At 44.0% G+C, this 21,066-nt stretch overlaps 1 protein-coding gene across 4 annotated transcripts in view; it reads right to left on the bottom strand.

Moving 5' to 3' along the window:
* Positions 1 to 325: 325 nt before the first annotated feature.
* The window catches only part of PICK1 (protein interacting with PRKCA 1), a 422,731-nt gene continuing 401,990 nt past the window's right edge, over positions 326 to 21,066 (bottom strand). For all 4 annotated transcript variants that reach the window (XM_069639885.1, XM_069639883.1, XM_069639884.1 and 1 more), the window contains exon 13: positions 326 to 694. In XM_069639885.1, the coding sequence (XP_069495986.1) occupies positions 444 to 694 (251 nt within the window). In that variant the 3' untranslated portion in view covers positions 326 to 443. The remainder of the gene's footprint in view (positions 695 to 21,066) is intronic.

The raw sequence follows: 21,066 nt of genomic DNA, 5'->3' as shown, positions 1-21,066 counted from the left end.
TCTTTAGAATGCAATTGGTGCAGTTTAAAACGTACAGATCTGCAACCTAAACGTACACGAGGCTCTCCTTTGCCAACTATGGGCCAGCATTCCCTCACTCAGAAACGGAGCGCACACCACTCGACTAAAGAGACCACTCAAAGGTCCAGGCAGGACATTCCAGGAAATATTCCCATAAAATCTTCACAAAGCATTTCAAGAACATAAAATAAATAACTATCTTCCCACTCCACACCAACTGTGAAAAATACAGAATCCCAATACCCACACCTTTAAAAAAAAAGAAAGGAATGAAAAAATCCCCCAACAGGAATCACCCATGGGGTTTGAAAGATAAAAGGATAAATCTTTATATCTGTTTCATACAGTCTCAACTTCCATACCGGCACACCGCTCAGCATGGCCAGTAAATACGCCACAAAGTCTCTGCAGTTAAAGCACTGCTACGCGTCATCTATAAGCTTCTCTCCATTTTCCTCGCTCTGTGGCTTTGGCCTGTGGTCTTGCTGTTCCTCATCCTCATCATCTTCAGCTCCATCTGTGAAAATGTCCTTCTGTCCGTAGGTCAGCGTCGTGCGAGCAAGGTCCACTTCAATGGGGAACACATCTGCATCCCTCAGCACGGCATAGCAGTCGTCATAGTAGCGGGACATGGTGGAGACAAATCGTTGAAGTTGGAACACAATGTCCTGAACTGGAAGGGGACAGTGCAAGGAAAGGTAATTAACAGGGTTGGTTGTTATAGTCAGAAATTATTTCCCTACAAGAAAGATGTTAAGCCGTATCCTTCACAATTAATTTCACAAAAATGTGTGTATATTTTTGCGCCAGTGGGACCACATCCAAGTGAGAAACTGAACGTTGTCACTGCTATTGAACTGCTTTGAATCAAACAATTAGTTTACTAAAGTTCATTGATTCACCTTGGAAGAACACAATCATAATACTTGCTGCTTGCTATCATACATCCACCTGAACTGGACATGATTCACCACCCATCATTTACCTTAGACCCAAAGGACAAACGTATTCATTATAACTCATTCTCATAAAAACAATGGATTTTCAAAGTATCTTTCATTCACCATTAAACACCCCATTCTCTTAGAAACGCACAACAAAAGCAGCCATTTTTTCCATGGTGTCTCAATGAAAAGACTAACTTAAGTCATGTATTCAATGTAGACAATTGCCATGTGTTTACCTTCGAATGTCACAATTAAACTTGCTAGAATAAACTAAAACTGAGATCACAACGAATTCGTTGTACACCCATTGAAGAAAGCAATCAACTATAGTTTAAGCTAGATAAACAGTACAAGACAGAAACTGCAAAAAGAAAACGCATAGTTCTACTCTCTGTCTTCTATCACTAAACAGAGCCTACAAAAGTTGAGTCCTTGTTAGCAGAAATCTACAAGTCTGGAGTGCTTCAATATTTCATTTTTATTTAATACGCATACAGCCACATGGCTTTACATATAAACGTCATTGCATAACATACAATTCCTTTTAAAACAAATCAACATACTTAAATCAATCCCACAATATTAAAATCAATAAAAAACGTACAATCATACAAATCCTTTAAATAGATAAAACTAATTCATAAAATCTCATATGAAATATCAGATTCAAGTCATTTCAGACAGTAATAATTGCCAGATCTGGTGCATATTAGCATTATTGTAACTTATCATATGATTTCAGATATTACAATTCTAGCTCCTAAAACCTCCAGCGTATCACACAGGTTACATGTAAACAATAAATATTGCCTTATGGTTCTACATTCAGGATAAACTGCTTGATGGATTGGTTTAGAGGTTTAATTCATCGAGTATTTCAAAAAATGTCCACTGTCCACTTTGGTCGCCAAGTTGATCATGTCTCGTTCTTGTGCATAGTTAAAATATAGCCGCTTTCAATATCAATTTAGTTTTGGCAAAAGAGTACTGTAACCAAGTTTCTGCATTCCCTTTGGCCCATTTCAGGTACACTTTACTTATTACTGCTACAGTTCCAATATCCAGCAGATTGGGATTTGTCACAAAACCATTCATAATTTTCACAATAAAAGCGTTATTACATAGACTACATAGTTTCACATAAAACATAGCCATTTTGTATTCTAAAATGTCTGTGGCACACATAAAATGACACTCTAAAAACAAATACTTTCCTGGCAATGATTTTGGCATTCTAAATAAAATGTTAAGAAGTTTTACTTTAAAGCGGTTAAGTTTGCTAACTAATTTACCTCCCCATATTTCTGCAGCATAGAGCAGACACAATACCACCTTAGAGGAATATAGCAGCAAAATAGTGCTGAAAGAGAACCCACCTTGTTGCCAATAAATGCACTAAGGGACCAGACAATTTTCAGATATTTCAGCTGCAGATCTGTTCAATGTTGCTGCCAATTCAGATTCTGGTCAATTATAATACCTAGATATTTACAGGATCCTACTACCTCAATACGTTTGTCCATGATCGTCCACTTATAATTGATCGGTCGAGTAGATTTAATTTTGCCATGAAAAGGTAACATTTTTGTTGTACTGAGATTTATACTCAAACCATTTGCTATTGCAAAATTCTCTAGGATAATCAGTTTGTTTTGTAGGCCGTTAAGAGTGTAATCTATCAATAGCAGATCATATGCGTAGCCTAGCCAGCCTAACAGCGCAGTACCTATTTTGATATCATCTACTAATAATATCTGATCTTCTTTCATGAAGTCAGCTAGATATAAATTAAATAAAGTAGCTGCTAGTATGCACCCTTGTTTGACTCCCCGCCTAGTTGTTATTACAGCAGATAGGTTGCCTTCAGCATCGAGTCGCACTCGTACTGTGGTATCTCGGTACAGCAGCTGTATCATATTGAACAGACTAGCTGGTATACCCCAGGTTTTTAAACCAAAGTCGCTCTTATTATAGTATCAAAATCTGCCGAAAAATCTATGAAAGCAGCAAATACTGTCAACCTTCGGGTATTCCAGGAGTATTCAATGGCTGTCACCAAATTAAATATGTTATGTAAAGTGGATCACTGTTTTCTAAATCCAGATTGATTGGAGGGCAGAATGTTAAATTCCCTATCCATTGATTGAGCTAATTTAGCAAATATTTTTCCCAGGATCTCCAAGCATAGCTAGCATCCTATAATTCTGTGGGTTTTTTCCATGAACCTTTTTTTGTGGATCGGAAGTATTATGCTCTCTCGCCATGTTGATGGAAAACACCCATTTCCTTCAATCCATTGGAATAACATATGTAGAGCCATAGCCCATTTCTCAGGTGACATTTTTAGTAGTGCATTGTAGCTTCCATCTGGTCCAGCGGTTCTAGAACTGCCTAAGATCTTCTTCAAATTAATTAAATCATCAAGTGTATACTTCCTGTCCATATGGCACAATTAATTGGGATATCAATATCTCCCACCGTGTTTGAGCCAAGAGTGCCTTCTACATATAGTACCCATTCTTTCTCTGATACACCATTCACTGGTAGATTTTTTTTTCTTTTTGCTGTTAACTTCAGCCCAGACACCTTCACTATTATTCTTCGCAAACCTGGCTACTGTTCGCCATAGCTCATTTTCTTTTTGCTTGCGATGGACTCGTAGCCAAGTACAATGAGCTTTTCTTTCCGTTTTAATTTCTTTTGTGGCTTCTTTACTACTACCATTCTTGATTTCTCTTATTGCAATTCTAAGCTGCTTTTTTGCTTTCTGAATCGTTGCATCATATGGGCTCTTAGTATCATGCATAGAGTTCCATCTTTCATAAATACTTTCATATTTACGACGCTCGAAGTTACATTTTTGATAGCTGCAACTATTTTCTCAAATGCTGCTAACATCTTTTTGCTATCTTCTTTGGATACAGTGGACATACAGTCATTACATTTCACTAGCTCTTGGTCAGCAATACATTTGGCCTTTTCTAGTGGCACCGGATTCCAGATTATCCGATTCTTGCCATTATTAATGGCTATATTACCATTCAATTGGTGGTCACACATTGAATGTTTCGCTGGAATCAAAAGAAACAAGGGAAAGTGATCACTTTCTTCCCGGCAGCCTACTGCCATATCTGCAATCACAGTTTGTGCGCTTTCATTAGTGAAAATAAAATCTATAGAATACATACTTGCACCACTAACCACTAACCCTGGTGGCACTCCTTTTAGAGTCACTTTTTGTATTACCTTTTAGCATTTTAAGATGATATTTAAGGAAGAGCTTAGCCCAGGGTTTACCAATCGCGTTAGAGGTGGGTTCTGTCGGGTCAGATATTTGCATGTCACTAGGCTTTTCAGCTTCCAATCTAATTTGGGCATTAAAATCGCCAAAAATGAATCAGTAATGTAGCGTTATACTCCTTCAATATGCTTGTTATTATAGCAATATATTCTTTATTATACTAACCATTGGGAGGATTGTAGATATTCACTATCATAACACTCAAAACCGTTAGTTTTGTAGTGTTTACCACTATTGCAAGGACCATACGAGTGGACCATGCAATATTCTGTACTGTCCATGGATGACGTACAGATGTCAACAGTCCCCCCCTTTAGGTCGGCCTCTTTCACCCTTAGTAGCTAAACTTTGCATCGTTGTACGCCCACCAATTTCACAATTTCACTTTCGGTATAAAGCCATGTTTCCTGGTGGGTTATTTCACTGGCATGCTGACTAAATTCTAGTAAACCATTTTCAACCACATAATGAGAATTTCTGTGTATTCCACGATAAGATTATGTTGGTGTCATCGAGACCGCGTCTCCAGATAGCTCTTGAATTCTAGCAGTAAGCACTGCCAATATCCCTCAGGGGGGATGACTCCCTTTTCCGACGGCTTAGTGACACTTTTGGGGTCATTAAGACACATTGCAGGTTTGTCTTTTGTGGTAACTTCCACACTTTTTTCAGGCAGGTTGCTCACACTCACCTGTGCTTTGTTTTTATTCATGGAGGTCACAGAGTTATTTGAATATTTAATTTTCGGCATCCAAGCCTCTCTAGATGTATATCCCAATTTACCAAATAGCTTACTATGCACTAAGATGTATTCATGCGTTTCAGAATCAGCACACCATACATTAGTAATGGTTTTGTTCAGGTGACTAGTTTTTAGACCTTTTGATGCTACCATCCGAAGCGGAGCTATAGCTCTACAGTTCAAATATAGATTTTCTATTCAGTATGACTATTTCTTTTACCGACTAATTTTATTGAAATTGAAACGCATTAATCAGATTGGTACGTTCTCGATTTGCTACATTTGAGGTGTTTACTATGACTACCTGGTTCTGAAAAAACGAACTGATTTACCTGTAGCCCTGGTGATATCTATAGAGGGTTGTTTTGGTGACTGGGTTGGTGTATCTGTTAGATGTATTTGTTAATCAAATATTCTCTTAAGATCTTTTAGAACTCCATCAGTTATCCCTTTTTTGCTTTTTGCTTGAATTTTTTTTCCTGTTTCAATTTCTTAGTTCCTTCCCACTTTTCGTCAGGGAATTGTATCTTTTTCTGCTGTGAGTCTACTAGGAACGGTCTTATATCAGATGTTTTAGACTTTTTTTACTATGACCCTTTTCAGTACCTTTTTTTTCTTTTGTTCTCCAGTGTTTCATGAATAAGCACTATACGTGGGCCCCTAAAATTAGGTTCTTTACACATAGGCAGAGGCCTCAGTGTATTTACCTCTCATTATAAATTGGGACTCACTATCAAGTACCACATTATCTATAATGTCTGTCGATTTTGTTTTGACTATACACCCATTATCATTATTGCTGTGGGCGTGCCTCTTATTATACATAATTGCTTGGCATCATTTTTTTTCTTCCTCCTTTTTATCGTTTGTTTTTTATTATACTTATTCTATTTTCGTTATGCTGGGTATTATCCTCAACATCTGTGATGGGAAGCTGTATAGGTTCAGTTTGTTCCAATCTTCCAACACTGTTAGGTTTGTTTTATCAGTGTTGGTTCTACTGTCTTTCACAACCCTTCTACTTTTATTTATGCTCTTATGCAGTAAAACTGCTTCATAAAGTGCTTCAATATGCACATCACAAAGCGAGACCGAATTCAAAACCTTAGTCATGTAGTTAAGGAGCGGAACAATTCCAATGCCATTGAATTCTGACCTTAAATTTCGACATGCAATGGAGGTTATTGATAATACAAGGAGATCCAAACAGATTACAGTGAAGCAACTTGGTGAGCTTAATATAAAGCAATTTACGAAGACATTCATAATTGAGAGAATTTGTTTTTTCACCCGGGGTACTATTAAAAACGTCTGGAAAAAAAAGAAAGTTAGGTCGAGCAATCAGAACTGAGCACAAGTCTATCGGCTCCTCCACTACAGCCCAATGCTATTCTACCAACACAAAGGACAAGACTGCAGATTGATCAAAGAGTTTTAGCACTATTAATATGAGATCCCCACCATCCATTTAATTATATTCCGTGCCCATACAGTTTCCTACTGTGGGACTACCCCAGGGGACAGGCGCACAACAAATAATTAGAAAAGCAGAAAGTGAAGGCAGGATGCTTGCGTGGGCACACGCAACCTAATGCATCGTCAGCCTGTCTTTTTCAGACACGTAATCTTGAGTTTAACTGGCTGAAACTAATGTGGTGACTTTTGTGGCAGCACATGAGGAGGTCAGACTATACTCTTCAGGGGCGGTGTGAGGTGATAGCAGGAGGGACCCAAACAACTGAACTACAAAGGTCCAAAATAAAAGAATGTGCAATAATTGCTCTAAAAATACAGACTTAATAAAACAAAATGCAAACTGCTAATCAGAAACCACTAAGAACCCCCACCACTGTAAAAGAACACAGATAATGCAGATGTTTGGGAATGGGCACTCTGGGATGTTTAGGCACAAGATTAGCACAATGTTACTGTTCAAAGGATATGTCATTGAGACCCAAGTTAGAGAAGGAGGCTTAAAAGTCACTATCGTGCCAGACGTGTACTAGGGGGACAGAGCCTCCTTGGAGTACCTTTGCTTTCTTGTCCTTGGGGGCTTGATTATGTCAAGCCAGGCTTTGAGGAACTTCCTGCGGCAGTGATTCAGCGTCGGTTGGTGAGTGGATCGACTGAGTCGAACCACAGCACAGTCCAAGCAGCAACACACGTGGCCAGGCAAAGCTCGAGATAGACAGGCGGTGTCAGGGTCAATGTAGCCTAAAAGCAGTTCAATGAGGAAATCGGGGCCCAAAGCTGCTCCTTTGGCTTCAGGGTTGCTGGGAGTCCCAATCCAGAGGAGTTCTTCAGTTTTGCATTTCCATTCCAGGAATTCGTCTGGCACCTACAGAGGCTCCTTCACCTCCAGTGCAAGGTTCTAGGGGGTCCAGAGCGACAGCCAGCAAAGAGGCCTTGGTCCACAGCAGTTCACCTCCATAATTCCCTAGTGATAGATAGGGGACAGAGTTTGCCTCTGCCTTGGATGCCCTCTGTCTTCCTGGCAGATGACTTTGGGGCAGGCAATATTCCCAATAGAGGTCCAGTGAATCCTTCTCCTCTTAATGGTCGAACGATTAATCAAAGAATGAGGCGTGGGGGTGGTCCCTCGCCTTTTAAAGGCATTTGTCACTGGGGATTGGTCCAATGCAAGCCTGCTGTAAGGGGTCCAATCCAGGTGGTTGTAGCAAGTGCACGTTGCCTTAGGACATCACACCTAGAGTACCTGGTCTGCAGGAAATGGAGGGGGATGGGAAAAGCAAGAAAGGACTAACCGAAACCAAGATGTTGGGGACCTTCTTTCAGCACACCTCTCCTCTCAGGCTATGTTAACTCCAACTCTTCCCCATTGCAGTGGATTTAAAAGGGACTCCAGTTATCAGTACCATGGTGCGAGAGTGGCTTTGTTAGGTCAGTGCTGCCTCTGAAACACCAGTTCCCAGGATAACCAAGTTTTTGCACCCTGGGAGACGGTGTTGCTTTCCTGCAGGGGAATTAAAGGGGCAGCATCCTGGACACTATTCCATATGGCTGTAGTGTAGAGAGTCAAACCAGACGCTAATTCACATCAGTCCCGTCATAGCTGCAGTCATGCTCAAAGAGCTGACATTAGTGGGATATCAAACCGCTGTGGCTAAATAACTGTGGGTTCCTTTACAGTCACCATGACACAACTAGGCATGACTTATTTAAAAATGTATATGTGCCACCAGATTGACTAATGCATATCATTATTATAGTTTAGATCTAATATGCATGAGATTAAAAAGCACCCGCTTCCTGCAGGAACTTTGGGTTGCAGCAGCTATCAGGGATGCACATGTGACCTTTGAATATGCTCTGTGCCACTGCAGAGCTGGGACTGTAGATGTCGGGAGACAGGTTACACCAAAGGCACATATGTACTATAAGTTTGGCATAGATCATTTATGAGTGATTAGCAGACCTCCCTTTCAGAAACAGAATTACCCACATCATTTTATTTTAGATCAAACAAGATAGGGCCTACACAGCCTTGCAGATGACAATCCATAATCAAAACAATTATGGTATGCAGTTACTGACTAGTTACCAGGGCCTGAGGCATTTACCACCATTAGAGCAGGCAGCAGGAGCACAAGGTAGGTGCAGCTACATGTTGACCATGGGAATAGTTTACTCAAACCATTGCACATGTGTGGGTTAAACCTGTATTGAAGAAATCAAAGGACTGTGCCAATTATCAACCAATTTCTAATTTCCAGTTCTTGCTAAAAGTGCTAGACGAGGCAGCCCCACTATTCGATTGCAGAACCTTTTAGAAACAAGATCCATGCTAGGAGACTGCCAGTCAAGCTTCGGTCCCTAAAGAGGAGCAGAACTGGCATTCTGATGCAAAGGATGGATTCCCAGCCTGACGACGGGGAATATTCTAAGCATGTGAATCCATGAAAGATCCAATGCTGGAGAATAGTATTTCTCAGGATAAACTATGCAATTCGATAAATCTGTCCCAGCTGCAAAAGAAGATTGGTATCCCACAGTGAGCGTGCATCTCCCCAATTTTATTCATTTTGCATGTGAAACCTTTGCACAATCTACTACTTGGCCTCAGAGTAGAATTTCAAAGCTATGCAGACAGGAAGTTTTTAAACTTGATGATAATCCTCAGTCCAGCTATGGGAAAAGTCGAGAATTGTTCCCATCAATAGAATCTTGCATGTCTGAACTGGTTGGCATTGAATAAAAATAAATCTGAAATTCTACTCGTTAGTCCATCTACACTATATCCCAAAGTACTGGAAACCTATCCAGAATTTCCTTTGGCAGGATGTGATTAAACCTCAGCGTGCAGTAAAGCCGCTCTGAGTTTTTCTTGATTCTGCCCTCTCCATCACCTCTAACCTCGCTCATACACTTCGGTCAACCAATTTTCAACTGCTGCTGCTTTGCTAGATCAGACCATTTCTGCCAGAATCACATAGCACCTCAGTAGCCAGGGCCATTGTGGGCTCAAAGTTGGACTACTCAAACAGGTGCTACCGAAGCCAGGATTCACAGCTTGCAGCTCTGGCAAAATAAAGATGTGCGTATTGTAAAGAAACTGCCGGATAAAAAGGGACCATATTTCACATGTCATCAGAGCTTTTCACTGGCTCCCTATCAAAGCTAGAATCACTTTTAAACTACTAACCATTGTTTATAAAACATTATTCGGCAATGCTCCCATCGGATTAAAGAAGCATCTAAAATGGAACACTACCTGCCAACCTCTTAGACTTCCATACAAATACACCATGAACTTTGCCTGCTTTTGGCAGACTAGTACAGGGTGGCTCAGGGGCTATAGGCACTCGTAAACCCGAGCACTCTACCAGTGGAACTTCTCAAAATAAAATAACTCCTTTCTTTTAGGAAATGCATCATCACCTTTTTTCCCTACTGAGCCTCAGTACCTTCCAGCTTTGCTATCACACGTTGATACGTTCGAAGTGGAGCTCCACCCCATGCCTACATACACTACCTCTAATTGTAGGCAACATATTACTATACAATATTAGCACTGGAAGCTTGCTTGCTAGCATTAAGCCACTAAAGGTGGCAAACAGCTGATCTGAAAAAACATAATTCTGGTACAGTAGAGGTTACATTTTGGGGCCCTTCAAGCATCCAAACTGGGCATAACATCCTCCCCTTAAAATGACTGGTTGGGGGGTTGAAGTACTTTTCGTTTGATATGAATTGCAGTATTGACCTTCTGCAAGAATGTGGCCGAGTATGGGGTCACTACCTTTCTCCAGGTAAAACGGTGTATGGTTTCGCTGTTGAAAGCTTACTGATGCCTCTCACGTTAAGCGACCGACATTAAGTACATCTTCCATGTAACCCCTTAATATTGGTAAAAAGCCAGGGACACAAAAGGCTTCAACATCCAGCATCATTTAAATCCAAAACCAGGCTAGTGTTCTAAATGGGGGTGACATGGATACAAGGTCCCCAAAAGGTCTCTTAATTAGGATATGTGAGGAAAAACACTCCACCGAGAATTGCAATAAGTAAAAATAGCCAAGAGATAACTCTGGCAAACTTCCACTCAAACTCCCGACCATCCAAGATAGAAACTGTAGGAAAGATTGTCTTTTTGCTGCTTTCCTACAATAGACTTCTATGGGACACCCATAATTAATTTCTTTAGACTCCTCCCCTGGCTTTTTGGAGGCAGGTAAAGTCTTCTCTTATACTACCATTACCTTTTGCTCACTTTTATGGGGAAACCGATCAGTCAATAAGACTAACAGTACCAAGTGTCTCCCTTTTTGAATCTCTTGTATGGTTACAATTACACACACCACCTTAAAGTGAAGTGCAGTTAGGATACTTTGTATCCTCATAACTTTTTCTGTAATGGCATTTTGGTTACTTTGACAATCAGCCCATGACAAGCTTTTGGCAGCAGTTACTTTGCTACAGTTTATGTAACATTTGGCTACTAAAGGTGGCTAGCTACCTAAGATAGCCGTGCCATAAGGTTTTCCTTGTCCTTTGGCCATATTGTTCTTTGGCCTTCTTAAGTCAGAAAATACCATATATGGAATGCTCTTTGCCAGGGGAAGTTGCCCCTTTTGCCGGCAAATAGCCGGTTTGTGTGTGGGCCCAGCTGCGGGGGCTGGGACTGTCTGGTCCCAGTTAACATTCAGGTGCATGTATGTCAGTTGCTGGGCAGATGTTGTGATAGTGGATAGTGTGAGGCAGACATGATATCCCAAGAAGGGCGAAGACACAAATTATAGAAATCACTATTTTATTTACTTCAAAAGGGGTCTGGAGGAACTCCTGTCTTGCCCTAACACTAAAGATGGGAGCACACTCTACCATCTAAATGAAAAGAAAACAGTCCTGGTCTGTTGCTGGTCCAAAAGAATAACAATTAAACTAGAAAACATATTGATTGCCCTCACTCTAATACCATACAAGTGAATTAGGGAAATGTAATGCAAACAGAAAATCAGTGAGAAACAAAAGGATGACAGAATGACATCAAAAGATTCTTGCCCACGTTGTATAACACGTGAGCTGGGTGGAGCACTTGACGTATGGGCACACTCTGCTATGCGAGTACACCTGTGGTGCTGGCTCGGCCCTCCAGAGCCTGCTTGGCATTCAAGTACTCTGTCTCAAAGTTCAGGGTTTTGACCTCTCGGGTCTCCCCCAAACGACCCCTCCCCCATCCCACCCTCACCCCCATCCAAGTCCAAGTCAATCCCATAAGTTTTGCAGCACCAATGCAAAAGTTCCAAGCTCTTCAGCACAAACACAAAAGTTCCAAAGGAAAAGGTATTTTAAGTCTCTAGAGGCCCCGTCAACTGGGCCCAGCCTCTCACTTTCATTCTCTTTCCTTGGTTCCCCTCTTTCAGGCTCAAACTGTTTCACTTTACTTTCTCAGGGTTCCATTCCCATAGTTTTATTCTTTAGCGTTTGCTATGCCTTATGGTACTCGTAGGCTTTTTCGCACAATCTTCTCAGGCTCCCTTCAGCCTGTACTCTTTAAACACAATTTCTGGGTCTCCCCTCATTCGGGCTCGGACCGCTTTCAAATAGGCATACATTTGTTTTCTGCTGGACCACTCTTGTTACTTTATTTTACAGTTAATTCCACTTTATTTCTAAAAAGAACTTCAAGTCCCATAATGCCTTTCATGGGTCTTTTTATTTCCTACTTTCTTTCTAAAATGTCATGCTCAGGTTTCCACTCTAGCGCCACACACACACGTTCACAAGGATTTCCTCTTACTTGTCATGAGACTCATCCGGTTAGCGTGGCTCTGGTGAGCAACTTCTCTGGAACTCTCTGGGTCGAGGCCAGGGTCTTCCCACTTGCCCCTCAGATGCTTGGACTTCCCTTCATATGCCCTGGGGAAACGAGTACTTCTGTGGACAGAGACAGCAGGATATGATCTACCCTCTCTGGCTCTTGGAAGGCACAGCCCCTCAGCCCTGCTGCAGCCTTTCAAAAACACCGGATTAGCGTCTTGGCCCTCAGCTCCCTGCCAGACTCTCCAGGGTTCTTTCAGCACTCTCCTCTGCTCTTCAGCTCCTCTGGTCCACACTGCATCCCCAGTTCGCTCAAAGTGCGACTCGGTGCACCATCTTTTATATTGACATGGAGTGTTAATTGGAGTCAGGTATGGGTGGTTGAAAAGGGAGGCCTGACCCTGCCTATCCTCGTTAATGGGACAAGATGGAGACTGCCCATAGGAATCCATGGTACATTGGCTCCTATGGGCAATCTTTATAGATTTGCTCCTTTTCTTCCTCATCCCAGTGGTTTTAAACGAAGGCAATGGGGAGGAAGTAAAGCGTTGTAATTTTCTCTAATGATGGAGGGAAACTTTTGTAAGTTTGTCAGGGTGAAGGTGGTAGATGTGTGGTTGTAGGTGAATGGGTTTTAGATGATGTCCCATAATGACTGTGGGGATGGCGGATAGGGATATGTTTCTTCTCCTACTCCCACCTTTCATGTTAGTACCTGTTTGAATTGGGGAGGGGGTAACGGGACAGGATTCATAACAACCTATAAAAGGTGGAGGAAGAGTTAGGTAGGAGTTTTATCAGAAAGGGGGGGGGGATACCACGTCTCTCCCGAGGGCATTTCTCCAACTGTCCCCAAGGACCCCCTGCCCAGTTAATCCTCCCGCACTGGTACACCCCTAGGGTCTGGTTCCAAAGGCGATGGCTGTGCCCTGGCCACCTGAACAAAGAATCCCCGGGGTCCATAAGTGAGAAAGCCCTCAGGTTTCTCACAGTAGCCACTGCCATTTTGAATGGTGAAGATCCTTACCATTGGTGGGCTTGGCAATCTCCCAGCCAAAATCTTGGATAAAAGCTACTGCAGCCATTCGACAGATCATCATTGGAGCAGATGTCTCGATGAAGAATGGCAGCCAGTTGACCCGAGGAAGACCCCATGCCGCTGACCAGCACCAACTCTAGTAAAGTCCCAGTGAAGCCCTGCTCTTTTGCCTGATCTTAAAAACACCCCCATTGGTGTGTCGACCCCTTGAGTAGTGAACAATCAGTCTTGAGCCCTGTGCGAGGATCTGTGCCTTCTGAAATGTCCTTGGACTGACCAGCTCTCTCCTGGGCTACCTCCCTGCAGCCATCACTGTTGGAGCTTCAACTTGTGTACCAAGACACTTGCTCCTGCATTTTTCAGCCTTTGTGCATCAACAGAAGATGCGATGGGCCTGCTCCTTTGTTCATTCATTGGAGATCGTCTGTTGCCACCTGATCGCAGTGACTGCTGTTGAAACAAGTATTCATCGCTCCCTAGAAGTGTCCTGATGTAGTCTGCCCGGCAGAAGTCTTCACCTTTTCTCTATTGATATTCTGCTGGAAGCTGCCTGGAATGGATTCCCAAGCATCGGGACAGACCTAAACTAAATCCTGCGTCTGAAAGTGTCCTCTGCACCTGCGACCCCTGGGCCTTCCTTGATGGGACCAAGCAAATTAGACTGCTTCCCTAACTGAATCCAGAGTCTCAGCAGTCGTCTCTGGAGAAATCAGAGTCAGGCGGTTAAGGTAACATAACTGCTGCTGTAACACCCATTCTCCATAAAGTTACATGGGCGTAAAGTCTTGCCCCTAGATTGCTCTATCCTGACTTTGGACAGTGGATGCCTGGTCAAGGACCCCTTCCTAGGTCAATGCTAGTGACTGGGATTGAACGAGATAACTGAACTTTACCTAACTTTTTGACTCTTAAATCATAACCACTGGTGTTGGCAATGTCTTAATAAACCTACCTGAACATTAACTTTCGAAATGGGGACTTCTGCCCACAAGACCCCAAACCATCTTAAGATTGGACATTATAAGTGTTAGGGAAGCTGTTCTATGGTTATTGTAAAAGTTCATAGGTCATTAAATCGCTGGAAATACAGCTTTAAAGAAAAAAAAAACTTCAATGTCATATACAAAAATAACATTTAGGCATTGTCATCGAAGCCGGATGTTCCGGTGCAGCTTTTTGGGCGCCCGCCGTTTCAGCGTGGCACAGGTCCCTTTTGGCCACACCCTGTTGGCCACAGCCAGCAAGGCACAGGGACCTGCGTGCCGAGATGAACAAGTCACTTTCTTACCTGGTAACGTTCTTTCGATCGGACGGTCTGACGACGCATTCCATATCTACGACCGTAATCACCACAGCTGTGCTGCTTCAGAAAATCTTTCGGCGTCAGCATCCTGCGTCGATGACGTCGATACGCTGTCCTCGAGGGCCTCCGGCGAGCCGACGTCACTGGATGTTATAAGTAGGACGCACAACGACCGTAGCTTCAGTTCTAGTTTCTTCCCAGAACGTGTGGCACCAATCTTCTGCCAGTATGACCACAGAAAGCCTTGCGGAAACGTAAGCTGAAATCGCATAAGAAATTCTGTAGCGGGGCAGGTAGGGAGGGAGCAACATGGAATACGTCGTCGGACCATCCCATCGAAAGAACGTTACCAGGTAAGAAAGCAACTTGTTCTTCGAGGGGATTGGGTCCTCCGACGTATTCCATATCTATGACAGACTCCCAAAGCAGTACCAACGTATGGAGGAGGGAAAAGAATTTAGAATATAGACATTTAGAATGGCCAATTAAATTGCAGAGTAAAGGACCGCCTTGCCAAAGGCCAGATCCTGCCCATGGATAGAATCTAGGGAGTAGTGTCTTACAAAAGTATGGACAGAAGCCCATGTGGCTGCTTCACAGATGTTACGAATAGGAACACCCATCTGCAGGGCAGTAGAGGCAGCCATACCCCTAGTAGAATGAGCCCGTAAGCCTACCGGACGGTCCTTACCTGCCAAGTGGTAACATTCAGAAATTGCCAAGATAATCCATCTAGACAAAGTCTGCTTAGTAACAGCTTGTCCCAAACGCCTTCCAGCGTAACCTATAAAGAGCTGATCGTCCGCTCTGACCTGGGAAATGCAAGAAATGTAGAAACTTAAAGCTCTCCTAGGATCCAACCTATGGAGCCTCTCCTCTTCCTTAACAGGATGCGGAGGAGGATAAAATGGTGGATAAAATGCCAGAACCTTCTGGCTTAAATGAAATTCCGAGACAACCTTCAGATGAAAGGAAGGACGAACTCCAAGGACAACCCTGTCCTTATGAAACACTGTGAAGGGTGGCTTAAAGTGCCTGCAACTCACTCACTCTGCAAGCGGAAATGACCGCAACTAAAAACACAGTTTTAAGGGTTAACAGTCTCAAAGGACAAGAATGTAAAGGCTCAAATGGAGCACCCATTAGGAATTTTAGAACAAGGTTCAAATCCCAACCGGGCACCTGGAAAGGTGACGGCAGAAACACATTAGTGAGCCCTTTGAGAAACTGAGAAATTAAAGGAATCTTGAAATAAGAACACTCCTCAGACGAGCGCTTAAATATGGACAGCGCTGCCAGGTAACCTTTAATGGTACCCACTTGCAGGCTTGTGGGCTAAATAAAAGCAAAAAAGACAAAACCACAGGAATGTCACATGAAAAAGGATCCACATTCTTAACCCTGCACCAGTCGCAGAACTTTCTCCAATGGCAACGGTACAGGGACTTGGTTGCAGGTCGTCTGGCCGAAAGCAACACCTCCATCACGTCTTCACGGAGGTCCCAATCCTTATACCTCAACTTTTCAGAAGCCAAGCGTGAAGGTTGAGGGATCTGACCTCTGGATGGAGAACCTGACCCCTCCTCCTGTGAGAGCAGATCGTCTCGGTAGGGAAGATGACGTGGAGAGCAGATGGACAAGTCGAGAAGGTCCATGTACCACGTTCTCCGGGCCCATGCCAGAGCAATGAGGATCATCTGGGAACCGAACCTCCGCAGCACTTGCGGGATGACAGGGACTGTAGGAAACGCATACAGCAGTGGGAAGGACCACTCCACCACGAACGCGTCCCCTAAGGCTCCTCTTGGAGGAAATTCCTGCAAGCAGAACTTTTCGCACTTCCGGTTGACACTGGAGGCGAAGAGATCGACTTGTGGGGTCCCCCAAAGGGCAAAGATTTCAGGATAATCTCCTGAGCCAGCTCCCACTCGTAAGAGATTGTGCTCTGCCTGCTCAGAGCGTACGCCTGTCATGATCTCTGCTTCCAAAAGGTCAGGGTTTTCCCAACTCCCTTGGAAGCAGATCCATAACCCAGGTTCCGAGTGCCAACCAGTCCCAATTGGGACCTTTTGGACCCAGTCCTGGCGCCAGTGGCACCAGGCTCATAAATATGCCCAGTCCAAGCGCTGGAAGCACCGGGCTCATAATGCTTGGGTGGACTTACCTGCAGCAGACCATGCTGCTTACTTGCCTGCCAGTTGAGTCTCTGATCCTCTTCTGTTTGGAACTACTTTTCCTGTTGGGTGGGGCAGGAGCCACTCCCTAGATTCAGAACACTGGAACTCTTCTGGAAAGCAGGAACTCTTTTCTTAGGCGTGGCTGTGGAAGGAGACACCTAAGCACTACAGGAGGCTATTTAAACCACACCCGATGGATGAATCTTGCTTTGCGTTATTCTGCATCCTCAGCAGCAGAACGCTCATCGTGTCTTCTGCATCTGATCCTGGGCCTAAGGAAAAAGGCTTACCATTCTGAATCCAGTCTTCAGCAACACCTATAAAGACAAGAAAGAACAGGTTAGCATTACGGTCTTCAGTGACAGCTCTTCACTTACCTGGTCCATCGGCTGTCACCAACGCCTCGCGCTGCAGTCCGGCATCTGAAAGACAAAGGCTTACCTACTCTTCGTGCGCTCCGGAGGTCTTCACACTGCATTCCGGCATCTGAAAGACAAAACAAGGTGCGTTTAAAGACATTGGGGAACTTTAATACTCACGTGCCATTACTCCTTTCCACATCTAACCCAGTGGGTATTCCGGCACCCTGCAGCCGCCCCGAACTTGTATCTGCAAAATAAAAAGACAGTTAGAGCGCATCGTGAAGCAGGCAACAAGCGTTTACTTACGTGCTTCCAGGCGCTTCTATTCATCACACGGGCTCCATCTTCAACTCACTTCAGCCCGCCATCCGCCATCGCCGGAACCCTGCAAAACAAGAGACATCATTACTAAAGACTTTAAAGACATTAGAATTACTCGAAACTTACCGTTCGTGCAGTAAACGACGGACAGCAGTCCTCTGAAGTCAAGAGGCCTGCTCCCCTTATCCAGTGAAGAAACTGGTTACAGCACCCTGCCTCGAGGCAGATGGAGAGCACGGCGTTCACTTACCTAAGGTGAGAGCGTTAACCTTTGGGGTTCTACAGGAGAAGAGAAAGGGAAGAAGAGAGAGACATTCAATAACCCAGTTCATTAATCCCACATTTTCTATCTGCAGACATCTTACCCTTCAAGCCAGACATACAGTGCACAGAGGTCCAGCCCAAAGAGCCAGCCGTGTGTTACACATCACCTTTGAAGATACGGTATACGCCCAGTCAAGACCGGCGCCTCTACGGGAATCAGGTGAGCGTTACAGAACGCAAAGATTACCACAAAACTCCCGTCCAGGCGCTATGGAAACCTCGGATACGGACCAGCTAGCCCAGTTACTTGGGGAACTAAGGGCAGAAGTGCATGCAGCCCGTCAGGAAACGAACGCTCTAAGAAGGGAACTGATTATTTCCAAGGAGCGAACAGATGATCTCGCTAGACAATTGCTACAGTCACAAGCCGGACAGACCCCGTTACCCGCATCTGGGGGAAATCTTCCTTCTACATCCTCTATGAATTCAGTGCAGATCAACCTACCTGGGAATGTACCTCTGGCTCCGCCCGAACGATTTTCTGGTGACCCAAAGAGGTTTGCAGTATTTATCAATCAGTGCCGGTTGCATTTCTTATGCCGGCCAGCAGCCTTTCCAACTGATCAAGCTAAAGTAGCTTTCGTGCTTTCGTACCTTAGTGGCAATGCGGCAGACTGGTCGATCCCTCTAGTAAATCAAGATGATCCGGTCCTCCATGATTTTCAAGCTTTTCAGCTCAGTATGGAAAAACTGTTCGCAAGACATTCACAGGGGCAGGCCTTGGACAATGAGCTTCTTTCGTTGCGACAAGGTAATCAAGACCTTTTGGCTTATATTGCGTCTTTCAACAGACTGATAGTGGAAACTCACTGGCCTGAGGACAAAAGGATTACGCTGTTTTATAGAGGTCTACGCGGAGAGCTCAAAGATGTGTTAGCCCAAGTAGTGAATCCCCCACAAGATTGTTCGGACTATATAGACTTAGTCGTTCAAATAGATCACAGACTGCAGAACAGGAAGGCCGATCGTTCCAAGTTTGATGCTCGAGTATTTTCCAAACCGCCAACTCCTTCCAAAGGAGTAGACTCCGGGGAACCCATGCAAAAAGGGGGTCTGAAAGGTCCTCTAACACAAAAGGAGCGGGAAAGGAGAAAACAGTTGCAATTATGCCTCTATTGCGGAAACTCAGGGCACTTTCTTCGAGACTGTCTGGTGAAACCTGCCAAGAAGGCAGTAGGAGCTGCAGTTACCAAAGTTACAAACTCTGAGCAGGGAAACGACCTCGCCCGACAAGAATAGAGGTCCTCTTGCCGAGCGTGAAAACCAGTTCTGTGACCTCGCATTTCGTGATACCTATGGTCCTCATTAGCCCTGATAATCCGGATCGATTACATGCAATTGAAGCTTACGTCGACAGCGGTGCCATCGGCAATTATGTGGATCATGAAATGGTTTTGAGGATGAATCTAACTCTTTGTCCTAAGGCTGTGAAGGACGTCATTACTACGGTGGATGGTACGGAGATAGCCTCCGGGCCAGTAACGCATACCACTCAAGATGTGACGCTAGTAAGTCAAGATGGACACCATGAGAAGATCGTGTTCGATGTGATCAAGGCCCCTCAGTTTCAGATTATTCTAGGAATACCTTGGTTACAGAAACACAATCCTCTGATCGATTGGCGAGCAAGAACGGTCCAGTTTCCAGAATGTGTCTCTACTTGTCACCCTCCACCTGGTGTTGCACTGGCAGCAATTTCTTCAGAGACTCCCCAGTTACCTCCCGAATACCTAGAATACCAAGATGATTTCCGGAAGGATCAGGCTAACTCTCTACCTCCTCATAGGTCTTATGACTGCCAGATCGACCTGATACCTGGATCTACTCCTCCTTGTAGTAGAATTTATGCCCTCACCGAGCCTGAGAACCTTCACCTTCGACAATACCTGGATCAATACCTGGCAAATGGGTTTATTCGTCCTTCCAAGTCCCCTGCTTCTTCAGCTTTGTTCTTCGTTCCAAAAAAGGAAGGAGACCTTAGAACTTGTATAGATTATCGCTCCCTGAACCAGATCACCGTTAAGAATAGATATCCGTTACCTTTGATCCCTGAACTCCTGGACCAAGTCAGAAAAGCATGCATATATACAAAGTTGGATCTTAGAGGAGCTTACCACTTGGTACGAGTAAAAGAGGGCGATGAATGGAAGACGGCCTTCAGCACCAAGTATGGGCTATTTGAATATCAGGTCATGCCCTTCGGACTTTGTAATGCCCCGCCCGCCTTTCAATATTTTATGAACGATGTCCTCAGAGAGCTCATAGATGTGTGTGTTGTTGTTTACATTGACGACATCCTCGTTTATTCTTCATCGGAATCTGAACATCGGAAACACGTGAAAATGGTCCTCGAAAGATTGAGTCAACACAAACTTTTCGCTAAGTTGGAAAAATGTGTTTTCAACGTGACTGAAGTTGAATTCTTGGGATTCATATCACCTGGCGGAGTGCGTATGGATTCAAAGAAGGTCGATGCAGTTCTCAAATGGCCATCACCATCCTCCGTAAAAGGTGTGCAAAGCATGTTAGGCTTCGCTAACTTTTACCGCAGGTTTATCCCCGAATTCTCTCGAATAGTCCAGCCCATCACTGCCTTGTTAAAGAAAAACAAACGTTTTGAATGGTCTACCGAGGCGGAACAAGCTTTCCAGGATTTGAAGACTAAATTTATCTCTGCACCAATCTTAAAACACCCTCGCCCCGAACTCCCCTACATTGTGGAAACTGATGCTTCAAGCCTTGCCATGGGGGCAGTTCTATCACAAAAGGACCCGGTAACCAATCAGTTGCATCCCGTGGCATTTTGGTCCCGCAAATTCTCGCCTCCTGAAATCAATTGCACGATTACTGACAAGGAACTTCTGGCTATCAAGTCTGCCTTTAAGGCTTGGCGGCATTATCTGCTGGGGGCCCGACACACCGTTACTGTGATTACGGATCACCGAAACCTGCAATATTTGAAAACCGCAAAAGCCCAATCCTCTAGACAACTCCGTTGGGCATTATTCTTTGCCGAGTTTGACTTCATAATTACCTATCGACCTGGTACAAAAAACGGTAAAGCTGATGCCCTTTCTCGGATGGGAGTGGAAGACCACTTGATCAACCCTAAACCTGTACCAATCATTCCCGAACAAAGAATTCTGGGTGTAAACGCCACAGAATCCATAGAGGAAGTTAAGGATAAAGCCAGGCAACTTGTAACTCCAGCAGACATACAGAATTGGCATCTGCAGGGAAAGGACTTT

Source organism: Ambystoma mexicanum, chromosome 7q (genome assembly GCF_040938575.1).
Source record: "Ambystoma mexicanum isolate Mex_15411 chromosome 7q, UKY_AmexF1_1, whole genome shotgun sequence".
Classification (NCBI taxonomy): Eukaryota; Metazoa; Chordata; class Amphibia; order Caudata; family Ambystomatidae; genus Ambystoma; species Ambystoma mexicanum.
Note: the sequence above shows the minus strand (reverse complement) of the source record. Positions and strands in the feature narration are given on the sequence as shown.